Here is a 20,436-nt window from a genome sequence, read left to right as displayed (position 1 = left end):
TTACTGGACTACTGCAAGAATAAATCATACATTAAAGGCTGTACAATAAATAATACCAACTTTACAGATTTCAATCATTTTTAAATTTCCAAAATTATTTAAAATAATTTAAATATTATTTTTTGAAATTACAGTAATGTGGTTTATAATTAATATTCTAAAAATAGACTTCATTTAAACATGTAATTTATTTATTATTATTTATATTAAATATAAATTATATTTATTTTCCTTTTTATTTTGGGGTTAAGTATTAGCCAGATTTGCCCTTGAAAGTTTGTCATGTGATTCGCCTAATTTTTATTGTCATGAGAGAGCAATGTTATTTTAGTATTTTAAATATTTTCAAATATTTTATTCATTACTTAGTGTATTTCTTAGTATATTTTAGTATTTTATATTTTTAGTATTTTATGCTATTTTATTTATATACATTTATAGTATTTATTATTTAGAATTAGTATATTTTATACTTTTATAGTATTTTATTGGCTACACTTTAATTTACAGTACTTGTACTTACAGTGTACTTACCCAAGAAAGTACCAGGGTAACACGGGTTACGCTTAGGTTTAGGGGTAGGTTCAGAGTTAGCACCTTGTTATTACCCAGTTATTGTAATTGCTATAATAAATACATAGTATTTAAAATAAAGCTTTACTTCAATTAATGCAAACTATTTCTAATAATTTTAATTTTAGTTAACAATTACAATGCTATGAGAGAGAGACTGTTTGTGTAACATTGTGATGTCCGTGTATCAGGTCTTCCCCCGGAGGCTGGTGTCATTCTCGCAGTGGATCGACCGCACACGTTGGGCTCGTAACACATGGGCCATGGCTGCCATATTTGTTCTGACCATGGCTGAGGTGGCCGATATGGTGAGAAAAGACACATTTTACCTCTTTCCAAATTATTATTACTGACTGTGTAAATCATTCTTTGTTCTGGCGTGTTTGTATGACGTCATGCAGCTCGACTATTGAACCTCGCAAACAGAAGTCTTTTTCTTGTCCTTTTTCTTCAGCTGAGCTGTGTTCAGCCCCCTCTTGTGCTGCTGAACTCCACATCCGGCATGACCCTCGAGTCACTGGGTGACGGCGGATGTGCCGAGAACCCCAAACACTACGGATACATATCAGTGCTATCACTCGTGGCAACCGTCATGCTCGTGCAGCTCAGCCATGTGGTCAAGCTGGCGCTGATGCTGTTGGTTACCATAGCAACAGGTGCCGTAAACATCCACAGCTGGATGTACATTTACAACATCTATGATTTAATTCGCTACCTGGACTACAGGTGAGACAAGCTTGAGTTTGAGTCCAGACCATATGTTTGAAAAGTGATCAAAATACATAATGTAAAATATTATTACAATTTATAATAACTGTTGTCTATTTGAATATATTTAAAAATGCTATTTATTTATCTGATGCAAAACTGAATTTTCAGCATCATTACTCCAGTCTTCAGTGTCACATAATCCTTCAGAAATTATTCTAATATGCTGCTTTGCTGTTTAAGAAACATCCCTGATTAATCACAGTTACTGTATGATTAATGTTTTTTTTTTTTTGACATGACATTGACTTATTTATATTATTTTTCACCCAGTTAAATTGGATTCTGTATTTAGTGAATAAAATGCAAGGTTAAGTTGAGCTTCAAACCACTCAAAAAAATTGTCTGACACCTGAAATTGTTTTTCATTACTTTCTATGACTCCTCAGTTATTCAGTGGTTCCCACCAGATATCTGCTGACCATGATGATTATCGTCATGATGATGAGTTTCTACTATTTTGCACGTCAAGTATGTCGAACAATAGCTTAAAAACTCAAGTTTATTTCATATTTTCACAAATATTAGCATGTTAATTCTGTATTTTGTTCCTCTCTCAGGTGGAAAGACTGTCGCGTAAACTGTTTCTGTGGAAGATTGAGGTTCATGATCAGAAGGAGAAAGTATATGAAATGAGAACATACAACGAGGCGCTGGTCACTAACATGCTTCCTGAACACGTGGCCAAACACTTCCTGGGCTCAAAGAAGAGAGATGAGGTATGAAAAGCTTGTTTCTGCCACAGAATAACAATTTAAACCTTATTTTCTTAATCCTACTTTTCTGCCTTTTATTCTCAAAATTTTGAGTTTACATCTCATAATTTTAACCTTTTTCTCAAAATTCAAAATTTCAATTTTGGCTTTTTTTCTCTGAATTCTAAGTTTACATATCGTAATTATATTTTAAATATCTATAAATACCTAAACTAAATATCTTTTTTTTTTTTGCAAGTTTATATCAGTTTATAACTTTTCTTATATCCCATACTTCTGACTTTTTTGTGTACATCTCGCATTTTTAAATTTTTTCTCTTAAATCTAAATTTCCATCTCGCAATTTTTTATCTGAATTCTAAGTTTACTTATTGTAATTATCTTTTAAATATCTATAAATATCTTTTTTTTTTTTTTTTTTTTTTGCAAGTTTATATCAGTTTATAACTTTTCTTATATCCCAGACTTCTGACTTTTGTGTACATCTCGCATTTTTAAATTTTTTCTCTTAAATCTAATTTTCCATCTCGCAATTTTGGCTTTTTTTCTCTGAATTCTAAGTTTACATATCGTAATTATCTTTTAAATATCTATAAATATCTAAACTAAATATCTTTTTTTTAATTTTATTTTTTATCAGTTTATAACTTTTCTTATATCCCCATTTTTACTTTTTCTGAAATCAAAATTTCATATACGCAAGTTGGGCTTTTCTTTGCATTTTTTTAATTTTTATCTCTTAAATATCTAAGTTATCCATCTCAAAATTTGTTGGCTTTTTTTCTTGCAATTTATATCAGTTTAGACTTTTTTCTATCCCAAACTTCGGCCACAGCGTGTACATCTCGCATTGCAACTTTTTATCTCACCAATTCTGAGTTTTTTCGCACAATTTTGGCTTTTTTCAATTCATAAAAAAAAAACAAGAAAAAAAAAAAAGATTTTCAGAAATATAAGAAAAACAAAAAAAAAATAAAAAAAATTATAATCACATTATCACTAAAAAATTCACAGTATCCTCAAAAAAAAAAAAAATCTGAATTATAAGATAAAAAGTTATAATGTCCTTTTCTCTATATTCCTGTCAGAGTAATCTTTATATTAGTTTAGTCATTAATAAATGTGCACATTGATTTTTATTTGTCTATTGCAGGAACTTTACAGTCAGTCTTATGATGAGATTGGTGTGATGTTCGCCTCTATTCCCAACTTCTCTGACTTTTATACGGAGGAGAGTATAAACAATGGAGGGATAGAATGCCTCCGAATCCTGAATGAGATCATCTCTGACTTTGACAGTGTGAGTGTCTCTATGTCCTTTATTTCTTGCATATGTCATTATTTGTTCAGCAGAAGTTCTCTTTAATATCATATGATGTGTTTTTTGATTCTGAGTAGCTTCTGGATCGCACAGACTTTCGCCACATTACGAAGATCAAGACCATTGGTAGCACATACATGGCTGCATCAGGCGTGACGCCGGAGAGCAACACTAACAGATACACCGACCGCAAGGTCAGCTCCACAACACAAACTAGAGCTCATAATACACTAATATAGACTGTGTTACTGATGATGATTTGTGTGTTATACAGACAGAGGATCAGTCCATCTTGGAGCGCTGGCAACACTTTGCTGATTTGGCAGACTTTGCACTGGCTATGAAAGTCACACTTGGAAACCTAAACAAACAGTCATTCAATAACTTCATGCTGCGTATAGGTCAGCAAGCGTCTGACTGAACTACAGACCCGTATAACTTCTGCTTATATAATAATAGCATTGAGGATGTGTTACTGTATATTTATGGTATTGTGACCATGCTGTTTGTGTGTGTTTTATTGTCAGGTCTGAATAAGGGTGGTGTGTTAGCTGGAGTGATTGGCGCTCGCAAACCTCATTTCGATATTTGGGGAAACACTGTAAATGTGGCCAGTCGTATGGAGTCCACTGGGGTTATGGGTAACATACAGGTGATAAAAGCTCGATTAAAAAAAAAAAAGATTTTATTTATTTTATTTTTAATAACAAAAAGTTCTTAAAAAAATAACTGGCCAATATGGCAAAAAAAAAAAAAAATTAAATATTTTTAATATCAGCCTTTTTGACAAATATTTGCATGTTTTCCACACATCTCACATTTTTGACTTGTTTTCTCAGAATTCTAAGTTTAAGTCTCACGTTTATTTAATTTTTTCTCTGAATTCCGAGTTTACATCATGCAATTGTGACGTTTTAGTTTGTCACAGAAATAAAAATTAAAAAGCAATTGCGATCTTTTATCTCACAATTCTGACTTTTTCTGCAATTGCCAGTTTATGTCTCACAATTTTGACTTTTCTTCTCAGAATTTCAAGTTTATATATCACAGTTCTGAGTTCATAGCTTGCCATTCTTTTTGTGAGTGATACAGACATCTGTGTTCTTCTGGTGCTGGTGCTCCCCAGGTGGTGGAGGACTGCTGTAACATCCTGAAGGAGTATGGTTTCCGTTTCGTCAGAAGAGGACCCATCTATGTAAAGGGAAAAGGAGAACTGCTGACTTTCTTTATGAAGGGCAAAGACAAACCTGTCGCAAAGACGACCGCAGTCTCTCTCCCACATCAAATACCAGACAAATCCTGAGAAGAGAGGATAAGAAGGACATTAACACAGTTTATTTGATGTTATTTTGGGCCTTTTCCACTTTTTATTAATAGAAACCATGGAAAGGGGACAAAGAGTCTCTCTAATGAACACTGAAGCTCAACATGTCTGCAGCACATAGACAATAACTCTGAAAAATCACCCATTAAAAACAACAGCCAAAGGTTGTATTACCTGAAAAATCTCTATTGTTTGTTGTATTTTAAAAGCAATGTTCCATCATTGAGACACCATCTGGTCTATTGAGTTTTTCATGCTTTATACACATTCACTCAGTAAAAAAATGCTGATAAAAAAACCTATGTGTCCATATAAGGATCAGGTTACAGTAAACTATGAATGGTTATTGAAAATGTTAGCACATAAAACACATAAAAAATAAAGCACATAAAAAAGCATAAAAATAGCACATGATGGAAATTCTGTAATTGTAGACAAACACACGATCAGGAGCTAAAAACTCAAATACTAGCCAGTAAGGAGTCAAATAGTCAGATTAAAGGCCCATACATCTCTTCAACGGAACACAAATGTTGTATATCATTCATTATTTTAATTCTATAATGAAAGCATCAACAGAAGGCAGAGTTTTTATTCTATATTTTTATTTCACGTATAGCTTTAACAGAGAATATCACGCTGAGACCATATTCTTACTGACGTGTAGTTTTTTAACGAATGGCATTTTAATAGTTAAACATCTCCTCTGATGTTTTAATGCTTTTTTATAAACTCACATTTCGCTCATGACATGTAACTCGTGGTTATAGATCAGATTATTACTGATTATATTAGCTCTCAGAATGTGTGGGGTTTTTTGTAGATTGTGGATTTAGCAGCTCTTTCTGCTGTTCTCAGTGTTTTATTGTTTGACAGAATGAGAAATATGATTTCAAGAGTCTTAAAAAGGTAAATTAAACAGCCAGACTTTGGTAGCTTCTTGTTGAATTTTATTCATCAATAACAGAACTTAGTAGGGCAGCACTACTAGAAAAGTAATGTTTAACATGTAAAAAAAAAAAAAAAAAAACCGACAACATGGACAGATAGATAGATAGACAGACAGACAGACAGATAGATATTAGAGGAAAAAATAGATAGATAGATAGATAGATAGATAGATAGATAGATAGATAGATAGATAGATAGATGGGTGAATGTGGCTATGTGTGATAACAGTAATAGAAAATAGAAATAAGGGCTATTATCAATAAAAAGCAGGTTTATTTTTTTTTATAGATCCACTGCTCTGATAATCTGTTAAACTATGTATAAAATAATTATTGATGAATTCATAGTCTGTGTTAAGTTTTTGCGTGCGCCCCCTTTTGCCCGGGATCCGTCCGGAAGTGAGGCAACAGGGGAATGTCCGGTGACGTCAGCCCGTCTGGACGCCATTAGATCTGCAGCTGTTTGGAGAGAAACAACAACAAGACGAACGACCCTCGCACGGAACGCGCTCTGGACCGCGGGAGCCCGACGCCTCTTTCCCCTCCCCGGGCTTCACCGGCTTCTAACCACGGCCGCTCTCGGTGAGGAAACTCTGGCCTCCGCTTCCTCCTCCTCCGACTCGGACACCGGCGGAGCGTCGCCGCCCCCGCGGAAGAAGCGCCGAGCCTCGTCGGCGGAGGGAGTAGGAGAGCCCGGGGCTTCAGCAGGCCTTACGTCAGCGACCCACCTCAGCCGAACCGGCACCAACATGCAGTCGAACGGGACCGGACAGGAGCAGAACCACCCGGCCAGCGCGCAGAACGGAGATGCCAACGGCCTCCAGAGCAACGCAGGCTCGGCTTCGGGGGCCTCCGGGACAGGTTCGGGTTCCCTGAAGAAGAAGAAGCGTCTTTCTCAGGCGGAGGAGGACGTTATCCGCCTCATCGGACAGCATCTGAACGGGTTAGGGCTGAAGTAAGTGTCGCGGTAATGAAGAGCACAACCAGACCGAGTCGGTTCTGTTTTGACAGATCGCAGATTTTGCAGCCGATATGTGATCAACGAAGCGAGCTCGCGACGTCGATCTTTTTAAAATCGTGTTTTATGACAGTCAAAACCTTCATAACCTGGCAAAATGAGATGCATATATCTATAACTTAGACAGTTAGACACAAAGAGACATGCGATCACAGATGACAGCACGCCTGTCAAATATTTGTCGGGCCCCGAAACATATTTCAGCTTTAATAGTGTCAAAAGTACAGATAAATTCAGAACATATCAGCATCCCTCTGCAATGCTATTACATATGTGTGTTTATGCATTATCAAATCGTTATGACATTCTGTGTGTTTTTGCCTTTTAATGGCGGCTGTGGAATGTGTGTGTGTGTGTGTGTAGCACCTGGTTTACATTAGAAAGAGCCTCGAATATAATTTTAGTGAAGATCTGCTAAAGCCATAAGCTGCCGTTCAGATTCAAACCCCAAAACGATCACAGTCCAGATCAGCGTGCTTGAACACTCGCGTCCGAGATCTGGACTGCAAGATGAGCCGAAAACAAGAAGAAACCTAAAAACATCCATCCCCTCCCCCCAACACACAAACACACACACACACTCTCTCTCTCTTTTGCAATCATAGCATGACGTCATTCTGTCAGACCCTGCATTCAAAACACTTTCTTGAATCCTTCACCTGTCTGTAGCATCCCGGTCACCGCCATCATTTTCATCAGCATGTTTGAGCTCGTTTTTCAGTCTTTAATAACCTAAAAAAATATATTTTCATAAATGTTAAATTCTGGATATAGGACCACTACATGCCGTAATAAATCTATATGACACACATAAGAGTACTGTAATTAGAAACAGTCAAGCTTTAGTGATTGTTTTCGCCAAAGCTCGAATAAATGAGAAGGGTTGAATGCACTGTGATGCATTGCTCATGTTTGTGAGGTCTCTCTGTCTCTTTCCAGTCAGACGGTGGATTTGTTAATGCAGGAATCTGGCTGTAGACTGGAGCATCCGTCGGCCACAAAGTTCCGGAACCACATCATGGAAGGCGAATGGGACAAGGTGAGCTTATGCCACACGTCTTATTTAATGTCATGATTTTGAGTCAGAAGTTATTGGGAGAGATGGTCACTTTTATCCTGGATTGGTCAAAGTTGACACTGTTTTCATGCCTAGTGCTGTCTTAATTACATTACTTTTGCATTGCTTTTGTTTTGCGTGATGCATCAGTGCATAGTAAAGAAAATGTTTGTCTTCATAATCTTTAATCAAAATTAGAGTATGGCATTTTTTGGCAGAATTTTCAGCCATGTTCCAATTCTTATGAAAAGTCTTTTCATTTTTTTTAAGTTTGAAGTTAGGCCAGATTTAGTTTTATATATTTTTAATCATAGATAAACTTACATTTTTTTTAATGCTTTTTGTATTATTTGTTGTTGATATTTATTTATTTTCTTTTTCTATATTTCACTTGTCTCTAACCATGAATATAGCTGTGGTAGCTGGAATGGTGCTAAATATAACGATAATAAACAAACTGTTTTTCACCAGTCCAGTCATTTCCTAGCGGATAAAGTGGCTACTTTTTCCTCATTAAATCTCTTACAGTGAAGAACATATTTATTTGATCCACTGCTGATTTTGTAAGTTTGCCTACTTACAAAAAATGAAGGGTCTGTAATTTTTAATGATAGGTTTATTTTAACGGATAGAGACAGAATACCAGCCAAAAATCCAGAAGAAAACACATTATATAAAGGTTAGAAATTGATTTGCATTTCAATGAGTGAAAGAAGTATTTGATCTCCAAGCAAAACATGACTTAGTACTTGATGCAGAAACCCTTGTTGGCACGCACAGAGGTAAGACTTTTCTTGTAGTTGGTCACCAGGTTTGCACACATCTCAGGAGGGATTTTGGTCCACTCCTCTTTACAGATCCTCTCTAAATCCTTAAGGTTTCTTGTCTGTCGTTTGGCAACTCGAAGTTTCAGCTCCCTGCACAGATTTTCTATAGGATTGAGGTCTGGAGACTGGCTAGGCCCCTCCATGACCTTAATGTGCTTCTTCTTGAGCCACTCCTTTGTTGTCTTGGTGGTATATTTCAGGTCATTGTCATGCTGGAAGACCCATCCATGACCCATCTTCAGTGTTCTGGCTGAGGGAAGGAGATTCTCGTCCAAGATTTTACAGTTCATGGCCCCGTCCATTTGCCGCTCAATGGGGTGAAGTCGTCCTGTACACTTAGCAGAAAAACAGCCCTAAAGCATAATGTTTCCACCTCTGTGCTTGACGAACCCGAATAATCGTACCAACAGTTGTCTCCTTCTCACCAAGCTTCTTGCTGATGGTCTTGGAGCCCATTCCAGCCTTGTGCAGATCTATAATCTTGTCTCTGACATCCACACACAGCCACACAAATTTATCGTCGCAAAATGCAAAAAAAACCTATCTTCAATACATCTATCTGATTTGTTAAAATGTTTCCATTTACACTTGGCCACATAAATGTATCGTCGCGAAATGGATATAAAGCCGATCTTCAATTCCGGTGCTATATTTAAATTTTAACAGCGTTCACGTCAGCGAAATCAAAATATAAGTGCTGGGAGAAGTAATATTTGCATATGTGGTTTCAACAACCAGATGCATTTAAACTTTCCAATTTCTTCTGGAATGCATCCCAGACTACCTTCTGAAGTGGTTTGAGCAATCAGATTTATGTCTGTCTCGAATGCATTTCGGAGGGCATTTACACCTGGTCTTTTCACAATCGGATAGATATCCGATCAGAAAAAACTCATGAAGTGTCCAGGTGTAAACAGGCCTCTAGGAGTAACTTCTTTAAGTGGCAGGACTAATCTGTGTTCCACATGGACACATAACCAGTCTGTGGGAGCCAGAATTGTTGCTGGTTGATAGGGGATCAAATACTTCTTTCACTCACTGAAATGCAAATCAATTTCTTACCTTTACATGATGTGATTTTTTTGGTCTCTATCCATTAAAATAAACCTACTATAAAAATTACAGACCCTTCATTTATTTGTAAGTGGGCAAGCTTACACAATCAGCAGGGGATCAAATAAATATTTCCCCTCTGTATTTCACATGGAAATATTCACATTATTAAAGTGCTATAAACAGGGCACTAAGAAATCCATATTTACCCACAAATTTCATTTTGTTTTGTTTGATTTCCCAAATTCTGTTTACATTTTAATTTTTAAAATAAATTCCATTTTTATGGTTTAAATAAATGTGAATAATAAAAAAGGATCATTAAAACTTTATCGATTTTAATAATTTATATTTTTAACACTAATAGTTCCATATATCATGTTTTATTTTTTCACAACTTCTGTGTTGTCTGTTTAAATTTTTTTCAGGTATTTTTTTTATGATAAAATACAAATTGTATCAAAAATGGTGGTGATCAAATGAATGTATACAACTTTAACAATTGAATTCATCCTTTAAAATAAAATCAAACTCAATTTGAACAATTCCTTTCAATTTTGGCAAACAAAGTGCTGCCCAACAGAGGTTTACTGTTTAAATTAAAACATCTATGAAAAATTGTGATATTTCTTAAATAATGTTTTAATAAGAAAAAAAAGAGCTGTGGCGAGCATAGGGTTTTTAATAAGTTGTGAATGCTGTGTCATGTTTACTAAGGATGAGCGTGCAGACTGATTGGTGAACTGTAGGTCAAAGGTCATGTAAATGTGTATGTGGTGATGGTGAAAGGTGATAAAAATAGCTTAATTCCTTCTCATTTTTGCATGCATAGAGAGTTTTGTTCTTGTCTTTGGTAAAGCTTGGCCAAGACTTTATCTTCAACATTTTGATCCTTTATTGCAGTAATTATTCTCTAAATGTGATTTTTTTTTTCTTTCATAAACTGAAAGAAAAGTGGACTCTCATTTTTGACTGCAGTGTAGTTTAAATGTGTGGAAATAAAAACAATCCAGTTATGTTGTATTTCATACAGGAAGAAGCAGGTTTATTTGACTGTCTCTCAGCTAATTTAGGAGAGTTTGGACTATTGAAACCAAGCTCTAAGTTGTCGGGCAGAAACAACAATCATGCTCAACTTTTAGGGAAACGCTTTTCAGAGCTCATGGTGGGATAAGACAAACTCTAGAAATTGTTTGCACATTTAGTTGATCGTGCTTCTGGCTTGAGGAACTGTTTGGACCGCTGAAGCAGCCGTTTCTGACGGGGTTTGGGGTTTAATTTTCCTTGTCTTCTGGCCCCCTGAACTAACAGTGGCAAAGCTGAATCCTATTTTCCACCTAATTCATTCCTAGTTTTCCGTCTATTTATAGAGGCATATACTGCTTCTTTTTTCCTATAAAGGAATTTTGTGCAGAAACTGCTGATGAATTTTGAAGCACAATCAAATAAACAAATTCACAATACAACATTTGTCTCATCATTGTTTTGAACAATATATGTTTTGTTTTAGAATTTAAATCTGTGTTTTGCTTATTTAATATTTCTTTAAAATACACCACACTTTTGGTGCTTTGCTATCTAATACAAAGACATTCAGACAATTGAAGTGTGACTGAAGTGTCCAGACACTTTTTGGGGCTGTTATATTTAATTCAAACCATTTTGTGTTTTAAGTTAACATGAAATATTTTGTCAGTGAGCTTGACTGTTTTAAAGTAAACCCTATATGGTTGATGCTGATGAAAATGCTGAACTGACGCTTTTGTTTCTTTGTGGGGCACAGGCTGAAAATGACCTCAACGAGCTGAAAACATTGATGCATTCACCCAGCGCTATTGTGGTAAGAGCACCGTAATCACCAACAAGCACACTAAAAACTCAAAACTACCTAATCATCATCTAAAACAATCTTTTCTAGAAATGCTTACAACATTGTGATCTTAAAACCCAAAAATTCCTCTACATGGAAACAAACATGTTCTTAAATAGTTCACCCAAAAATGAAAATTTGCCGAAAATGCTTCTTCATGGAAACAGATATGGAGTAATTTAGCATTACATCACTTGCTTACCAATGGATGATCTGCAGTGAATGGGTGCTGAATCAAATTTATGATACTTTATCATGAATTAGCATAATTAAGTATTTTATATGAAAGCAACATTCAGAAACTGTATTTGAAGTTAATGTCAATAAATGAATACTGATACAAAAAAATATGAGTTGATTTTATTTGACATGCACATCGAAGATGCACATGCTGTTTAGATCAGGTTTATTTTCAAGAGCCGTTTATTCACATAATTTTCTGTCTATTTAAAATGTAAATGAGTGTAAATGTCAACATCATATATTTTCTAAAGAAACTAGGTAAAGAAATGAGCTTTTTGATGTGATTCACAATCTGCTGTTTTATATCAACTGATATTCTTCCAGAAATATTTAATATGTGGATAGTCATTTCAATGATGCAATAGAAATATTAGGTATATTATTTTTTAACTTAGTGCCCCTTTATGTCAAACTAACTTATGTACAGATGGATCGACCACTAGTCGTTTTTAGTGTAGTTCTGTGAGTGAAGGCCAGAGTCTTTCCTTTTCAAAAAAAAATAAAAAATGGCTGATTTAAGTGAAACTACTTCAAAAGAACCCAGTTGTGTTTGCATTCACACTGTCTGTGTCCTTAAAAGGGGCTCAGATTTTGTGCCATTTTAGATGCATCCATGTTTTTAGTTGTGACTGTTGTGTGAATGTAAAGTGGATTATTGAGCCGTATATTTGAGAAATGATTGAGGCACTGAAGTTCTTTCTCTCTTCTAGCGGATGAAGTTTCTGTTATTACAGCAGAAGTATCTGGAGTATTTGGAGGACGGAAAAGTTCTGGAAGCTCTTCAGGTGTTGAGAGGAGAGCTGACTCCGCTCAAATACAACACAGATCGAATCCACGTGCTCAGCGGGTACTGAACACGACACATACATGCACATTAACATACTCTGTCTTGTAAGGTTTATTTGTTATTGCTAAAAATTCAATTTTTTTGTATAGATTTTGAATGTCATTTTTATTTCCAATTTCCTTCTATTATGCTCTAAAGAAAGTGAGAATCATTTTGTGATTGTCTGTAATGGCTATCGATGGCTTGTTGTCATTGGCTGTGACGGCTGTTGATGGCTCACTCTGATTGGCTGTGGTGTGTTTTAAGGTATCTGATGTGCAGTCACCCTGAGGATCTGAAGGCAAAGGCTGAATGGGAGGGAAAGGGCGCTGGGTCACGATGTAGATTACTGGACAAACTCCAGAGTGAGTGTACAACCACACACACACACACACATCATAATATTATGTATAACATGTATAACATGTATAATATATCACCCCAGTTTTGGTTACTAGCCAATATGCTGTTTTATTTAGATTTCCACTGCCATTATTTGTATAATATTTATAAAACAAATATTATTTGTTATAATACTTTTATCATTACACATAAAAGAAACCTTTTTGCATTTTTGGAATGGTTTACTTGACTTGTTTTGAATTGTTTGTACCTTTTAAGCACATCTCAGAAAGGAGATTTCTTATTAATCACATAATACTTTGTGGCAATCAATCTCAATCATATAGACACAGTAATTCGTTATTAACTCTGTTTTCTATTATTTTCAGATCATGTATCTATATTTATAATTGTGTGTTTGTGTTTGTTATTTAGCGTACCTGCCCCCCTCTGTAATGTTGCCCCCTCGCCGGCTGCAGACGCTGCTCAGACAGGCCGTGGAGATGCAGAGAGATCGCTGCCTTTATCACAACACCAAACTGGACTCCAGTCTGGACTCTGTGTCCTTACTGCTGGATCACGTCTGTAACAGGTGTGCCGCGTTAACACTTTCTCCCGTCTCCCTCCGTCCTCAGAGGTTTCACATGCATCGTCTGTGCTTGTGTTTGCAGGAAACAGTTTCCGTGTTGCACGCAGCAGATCCTCACAGAGCACTGCAATGAAGTCTGGTTCTGCAAGTTCTCCAACGACGGCACTAAACTCGCCACCGGCTCGAAAGACACAACTGTGATTATCTGGCAGGTGGAGCCGGTGAGTGACACATGCAACAAAACATTGTTCTGTTTGATTGAAGAAAGTTGGTGATTTTAAAGTGGCAGTGACCCTTTTTTTTTTTAAATGAACCTTGGCACTAGTCAATCTTCAATATCTTGATTTAAAGAGACTCGAAGGTTTGGTATAACTGTGCTCTCTCACACACAGGATTCGCATCAGTTGAAGCTCATACGGACTCTGGAGGGTCACGCATACGGTGTGTCGTATCTTGCCTGGAGTCCTGATGATGTTTACCTGATCGCCTGCGGCCCAGACGATTGCTCTGAGCTCTGGTTATGGAATGTTCAGGTAAACACAGCACACATCTTTTTTTTTTTATAGGTTTTTGCCATACTATGCATTTTCTGGATTTTAGCATGAGATTTTCCCAATCTAAAGTTGCATTCAAGTCCGAGACGATGAGTGCAAATGAACCAAGCTGAAAATTATCTGGAAACCCAAGATTTTGTCAATTAAATACTCATGGCAGAAGAAAATTGGTATTTAATTGTACTATAAATTGTAATGGTGGATGTGTGCTATAATTTAGTTTCTATGTGTATTGCTAACTGATGCAGAATCAGTGTAAAGCATGATAGGAAGTTTAAAACTACTTATTCTGCCATATTTAAGGCTTAAGGCTTATATGATATTTTCCATCATTCTCTGTGGCTCGTCAAAAAGGATAAAGAAAAACATAGATAAAGCATTTGTTATGTGTTTAAAACAACCTTTGCTCTTCAGTTTGTTGCATGAAGCTTAAAAATATATAACATAAATCATTTTTACAACATCCAAAATCTCAAGTAGGATACGTCACGTTTTCAATTATGAAAGAATATTAAAGAAAATGTATTAATAATGATTAAAATGTGTATTAAAATAACATGATGATTAATAACAATGATTAAAAGCTGTTAAAAATTATAAAATTTATATTTTCAAATTCATACATTTTTTAAATATTTTTAATAATTTATTGCAACAATGTTAACCTTATATTTACTATATTACATATTTTTTTAATGATTAAATAATACTTAATAAAATGTATTAATAAGTAATGAATTAACATTTCAGACTTTTACGCTTAATTAAATTTTTTAATGTGTCTAAGATCTTTTTTTTTATTAGATGTAGACTTCATCTGTATCTCAGCTCTGACCTCTGACTCTCTTCTTCCACCTGGCGGTCAGACAGGAGAACTGCGGACAAAGATGAGTCAGTCTCATGAGGACAGCCTGACCAGCGTGGCCTGGAACCCTGACGGCAAGCGCTTCGTTACAGGAGGACAGAGAGGGCAGTTTTACCAGTGTGTAAGTTCAGAACGCACTTAAAGAGGTTTGATTGTCAGATTTGCCAGGCTTCTCTTCAGTAATGAGTTGTTGGCTGTGATTGGACAGGATCTTGACGGAAACCTGCTGGAGTCGTGGGAAGGCGTGCGTGTGCAGTGCCTCTGGTGTGTGGCTGACGGCCGGACTGTTCTCGCCTCTGATACGCACCAGAGGATCCGTGGATACAGTTTCGAGGACCTAACAGACAGAAACATGTAAGCAGCTGTTTGATTTGATTTTCAGACACTTCTGAGTTTTGAAATCTGCGTCTGACCTTTTGCTTCTCTCTCTGTTCATACTCTAGAGTTCAGGAGGATCATCCTATAATGTCTTTCACTGTTTCCAAGAATGGAAGATTAGCTTTGTTAAATGTAGCAACTCAGGTAAGCGCATGTGTCTCAAACATACGTTTATTACAATAATTAAAAATAAAAGAGTTTTTTTTTATCATAATAATCAAGAACTTTTAATATTTTTTTTTTTTCAAATTCATTTATTTTCAAAAAAAATTTTCACATGATTTTTATTGTAGCTATATTATCTTTTTATATATTTACTACCTTTCAAAAAAATTTAATAATTATAATAAAATAAATAATAAACAACATTTTAAAAAATTCATTTTTAATAATTATTGAGATTTTTAGATTCTTTTATTGTGTGATGTTTTATAATTAAATAATAATTACTAAATATTAATAATAATTCCTAAAATTATTATCTAAAATTAATTTTCAAATTATTTTTGAGATTATTGCATGAAATTGTATTGCAGCAATGTTATCCTTATATTATTTACCATCTTTCCATTAAATTGTGATGTTGTCCTAACCAAATCTGATGTTTGTTGGTGATGCAGGGCGTTCATCTCTGGGACCTACAGGACCGTGTGTTGGTCAGGAAGTATCAGGGTGTGACACAGGGTTTCTACACCATTCATTCCTGCTTCGGTGGACACAATGAGGATTTCATCGCTAGCGGAAGTGAAGGTACTTTTGTTTATTCCTCAGCTTCGTTCTTCAGGTGCGTTTCCAGTGAATCTCACTCAATCTTGCTGTGTCTCTCAGATCATAAGGTTTATATTTGGCACAAGCGCAGCGAGCTGCCGATCATGGAGTTGACGGGACACACACGCACAGTGAACTGCGTCAGCTGGAACCCCTGTATTCCCAGTCTTATGGCCAGCGCTTCTGACGACGGCACAGTCCGTATCTGGGGACCCGCACCCTTCCTGGACGCACAAGAGCTGGACGGCCTCAATGGTACCGTCATACTATCCAGTCACAGAAAATACAGGAAGTGTAAATACACTGAGAGTTAGAGCTTCCATTCTTCAGATTCATTGATTATACTTAATAATACAGACAGATGTAATCAAAGTTGAGATCATTATTGAATTTCTCAATCATTATTGAGTTTCAATAATGTTCTTAAAATCAGCATGACTTAATACACATTCCTGTTCTCAACGTGAAGTGTATTATTCATAAAAAACATTTTAAAAATTAAAATTATATTAATTTTTAATTTTTTTTCTGACTTCCAACTACCTGCAATGTAGATAATTAAACAATTATAATATTATAATAATACAATATAATATATATAATGTTATTAATTAGAATTTTTCAGATTATATTGAAAAAATAAATATTGTCTTTTTTTTTTACATTTTATAAATAAAAATAATAGTTATTTTTAAATTGACTTCTAACTGCCTGCCATATAAAACAATTCACAATTCAGTATAAATTAATTAAAAAAATTGAAGAAAAATGTCAAAATTGTTTATTAAAATTGTTTTTGGAAAGTATTGAGTTACTTAGTTATTTTATTGCAGCATTGCAATAAAAATAAAATTCCACTTTACATTTTTTGTCCTGTCTAATTGAATGTCCTGTTTCATATTGAAATGCTTTGTTACAGAATTAAAATGGGTTTTGTAAAATTTCTTTGTTGAATTTTTTTCCTTTGTTGAAGCATTACTGAGAAACTATGTAACTACTTTGCTACAGCTTAATCTCTTTTGAGGCCGTCAGACACTCAGCCAGTCGTGCGTTATGTGTAGTTGTGTCATGAATACATAAACTAGCCTCTCTTTTTTTTTTCTTTTTTTTTTTATAAGGAACAGAGACTATTTTGTCACTTAGCAATATTTCTAGAGAATGAGACTTACAAAAGCCCAATTGTTTTTAAACAGCTTCTTTACTGTACTGATGTGACTGACGTTTTTGCACCAATGAATATTTGCTCTGATAACAGTAGTCAACATTTAAAGTGGATCAAAAAAGTTCATCAAAGTTGTCCTAAGACAAGAACGCATTTAGGTTTTAGGACAACTTTGATGAAAGGTTTTGATCCACTTCAAATGTTGAGTACTGTAGTCATAATTTATCAAGGGTAGACTTTTTAATACAACACTCTTCTAAAAAAACAGAAGAAAATAAAAACCTTTTCTTAATTTGTTTCAGTCGTGAATGATTTATTTTTTTTTTTTTTGGCAGTCTAAATCACTCTTATTTTATTGTTCAGATTTTTTCAGAGGTTTTTTTATAAGTCTCTTATCCTCACCAAGGATGTATTTATTTGAGCAAAAAATACAGTAAAAAAACTTTAAAACTGCTAAATATTAAAATAAAAATAAAATGTAATTTATTCCTGTGATCAAAGCTGAATTTTCAGCATCATTACTCTAGTCTTCAGTGTCACATGATCTTCAGAAATCATTCTAATATGCCGAATTGCTGCTCAAGACACATTTCTGAATATTATCAATGTTGAAAACAGTTGTTCTGCTTCATATTTTCGTGGAAACTTCTTGGATGAGTAAAAAAGTTCAAAAGAACAGCATTATTTGAAACAAATCTTTTGTAACATTAGAAATGTCTTGACGATCACACTTGCTGAATAAAAGTCGATTTTTCTCTCATTTTCGTAGAGAGTTGCAGCAGTATGGACAGTTGATGGCAGCCCTGGAACAGATGACTTGTCGCAACCGAGAAAAACCCGATTACAGCATTGTCCTCCTCCACAACGACGCACGAGTCCAAAAGCGAAAGAGATCCAGAGCCTCGTTTTCAGGTGTCCGGAGGCAGCAGAGACCTGACGCTGATTCGAGCCGCTTCCATAACGACGGATCTGATCTCTTTCCCTCCACGGGGTTCCCACATTATTACCCTTTCATTAGGCCCGAAGACGAGAGCTGGAGCGCCCGGGCGGGTGTTTTTCTCTCTCGCTCTCAATCCTCCAGCGGCAGAGGACGAAACACTTTTTTTTTTAAAGAAATACTAGTCCTAGCAATTCTCTCTTTTGTTCCTTTAGCAGTTGATCAGCTTGGGCTTTAGTGTTGATGATGGAGTGCTGTAGTTTTTCTGTTTTTTTTTTAAATCGTTCAGAACACAAATGCATTGGTTTCAACCGGACTCCCAAGTCATGCATCAGCAGGGGTCAGAGGTCGCCTTTTCGATCTTTGAGAGTAAATTCTGCTTCGGCCTCCCTGTTGTAGCACAGCTGTGTGTGTGTGTGTGTGTGTGTGTGTGTTTGTATGTGAGTGTGTCTGTGTGTGTGTGTGTGTGTGTGTGTTCAAATGTGCCTAAAGTTGGTGTATGTTCGCATGTGGCACTGTTCTCACATCAGCGTGTGTGTGTCCTTTGTTTAGCCATACGAATCATTTTAACAGAATCTGATCGAAGCCCCAGAGACCTTCATCTGTGGAACAAAAACTTGAGAACCATTTTGTATTTTTTTTTTTTTTTTTTTTAAAGAAAGCTATTAGCGAAGTTCCTCGTTTTCACCACTTACCTTAGAGGTGGGATTTGGGAGAGAGACTGTAATATTAGTACAAAAATAAATTGACTTTGAGAGCGAAACGCACAGCTTTAAACAGAAAGATACTGTGACACTCAAAATGTCAATCCGATATTCCGCTCCTGATGAGGAGTGTGTGGTGTTTAAATGACCTATGCAGCAACGTTTGAGCTGAGGGCCCCCATATAAAGTTTCTCGCAGCGGCCATACCAGCATTAAACAGTCTTCAAGCGCACTACAAATCCACAATGATTTCATCCACACGAAAGCTCTGCCTGTACGCTAGTTCAGTTATATCCACACAGTCACGTTCCCTGATCTGAGCTGTTTACACCAAATATCCAGCTTTTGAGTCCCCTTTTTGGAGAGAAATATTTGCTATGGACTGATATTAAATGTTTGAAAAGAAATGCTTTTCTGTCTGTTTTTATGGAAGTTTTGTTACTTTTTTCAGTTTACAATATTGTTTTTTGTTTTTTTTTGGTTGACTTTATCTCTGTATCATTATATTAAACTATAACCAGATAAATTGTCTCCTCTTTTTTTTTTTATCTTTTATTTAAGCATTATTAGCATTTTATTTTTTTTTCGATTTCAAAAAATAGTTACATTAACCATAATTTTACTGACATCCACATATGCTTTCCACAGTCATAACATAAAATGGTGCTAAACTCCCCGGCCTTCGCCTCACAGGTGAAAGTTCAATCGGAAATCCAAATTATCCAGAAAATCTTTTCTAAAGTTACGTCACTTTAATACGGAGACATTTTTAGCGGTTTATCCTTGCCAACCTGACAGCTTGTGGAATTGATTATAAGCAATTATTTGAGAACAATTCATGGGTGATTTTCCAGTTATTAAAGATTTGTAAATGGATTTTTGATATCGAATGGCTTTGAATTGGTTTTGGTTTTCATTGAATTTTGCCTGTTTACTTGAGGACCATTTTGTGTCATAAGCAAAAAAAATCAAATAAAATCTCAACAATAATTGGTCGCTGCTCGGACCAGGCTGATGCTTGTGCACTGTGACACATCTCTGCTGTTCATTTAGCTCAACTCATACCAGATTCTTTTAAAAAACCAAATCATTGTTTTAAAGAATTAAATACAAGCCTGCTTGTTAGAGCAGTGGACATATTAGTAATGCATATGATTACTACTACGGGGTAGTATTGTTACTCTTGTACTGTGGGGTTTGTGTACTCCACTAACCATACGCAAGAGTGTCTCTCTTCTCCAACTAACTGCAGGTGTGTTGCTGAATCAGACGTGTGAGAGGTTTTCCTCATGATGACTGCTCCTGTATGAAGGGCATCCATTTGCATTAAATGTGTTATTTCAAAAGTGATTGTACTGTTTTGTATTGTTGTGTAGGAGATGTGTTATGTATGCATATTTTCAATAAAGCATTCAGGGTTTTGAAACACAATGAAGCATTTCACCTGGCCTGCATGGGTTAAACTGTGCCGCTTTACCTTTACAGAATATTTGGTTACTTTCGGTTACTTGGTAACAAAAATAACCCTGCTGCAAAAGGCAGTATAAGTACTGAAAAATTACCATCATGTACAATCATTTCTACATAAAAT

The 20,436-nt window shown here is 35.6% G+C and overlaps 2 protein-coding genes across 2 annotated transcripts in view; both read left to right on the top strand.

Annotated features, from left to right (window-relative positions):
- The window catches only part of LOC109113124 (adenylate cyclase type 3-like), a 16,984-nt gene extending 11,718 nt beyond the window's left edge, over positions 1 to 5,266 (top strand). The window contains exons 12-20 of the mRNA XM_042778303.1: positions 765 to 881; positions 1,028 to 1,299; positions 1,731 to 1,812; positions 1,902 to 2,060; positions 3,211 to 3,357; positions 3,456 to 3,572; positions 3,653 to 3,779; positions 3,906 to 4,030; positions 4,505 to 5,266. Coding sequence (XP_042634237.1) covers positions 765 to 881; positions 1,028 to 1,299; positions 1,731 to 1,812; positions 1,902 to 2,060; positions 3,211 to 3,357; positions 3,456 to 3,572; positions 3,653 to 3,779; positions 3,906 to 4,030; positions 4,505 to 4,681 — 1,323 coding nt within the window. The 3' untranslated portion in view covers positions 4,682 to 5,266. The remainder of the gene's footprint in view (positions 1 to 764; positions 882 to 1,027; positions 1,300 to 1,730; positions 1,813 to 1,901; positions 2,061 to 3,210; positions 3,358 to 3,455; positions 3,573 to 3,652; positions 3,780 to 3,905; positions 4,031 to 4,504) is intronic.
- Positions 5,267 to 5,954: 688 nt separating this feature from the next.
- Positions 5,955 to 18,795, top strand: LOC109112878 (WD repeat-containing protein 26-like). Its single transcript, XM_042778301.1, has 14 exons — positions 5,955 to 6,607; positions 7,610 to 7,709; positions 11,391 to 11,447; positions 12,431 to 12,567; positions 12,814 to 12,911; positions 13,324 to 13,480; positions 13,560 to 13,698; positions 13,870 to 14,010; positions 14,898 to 15,017; positions 15,105 to 15,250; positions 15,340 to 15,418; positions 15,895 to 16,024; positions 16,103 to 16,297; positions 17,974 to 18,795. Exons 1-14 carry the CDS (start codon positions 5,970 to 5,972, stop codon positions 17,997 to 17,999), a joined length of 2,163 nt encoding a protein of 720 aa, XP_042634235.1. The 5' UTR covers positions 5,955 to 5,969; the 3' UTR covers positions 18,000 to 18,795.
- The last annotated feature ends 1,641 nt before the right edge of the window (positions 18,796 to 20,436 follow it).

This window comes from Cyprinus carpio, chromosome A20, assembly GCF_018340385.1.
Source record: "Cyprinus carpio isolate SPL01 chromosome A20, ASM1834038v1, whole genome shotgun sequence".
NCBI lineage: Eukaryota > Metazoa > Chordata > Actinopteri > Cypriniformes > Cyprinidae > Cyprinus > Cyprinus carpio.
Note: the sequence above shows the minus strand (reverse complement) of the source record. Positions and strands in the feature narration are given on the sequence as shown.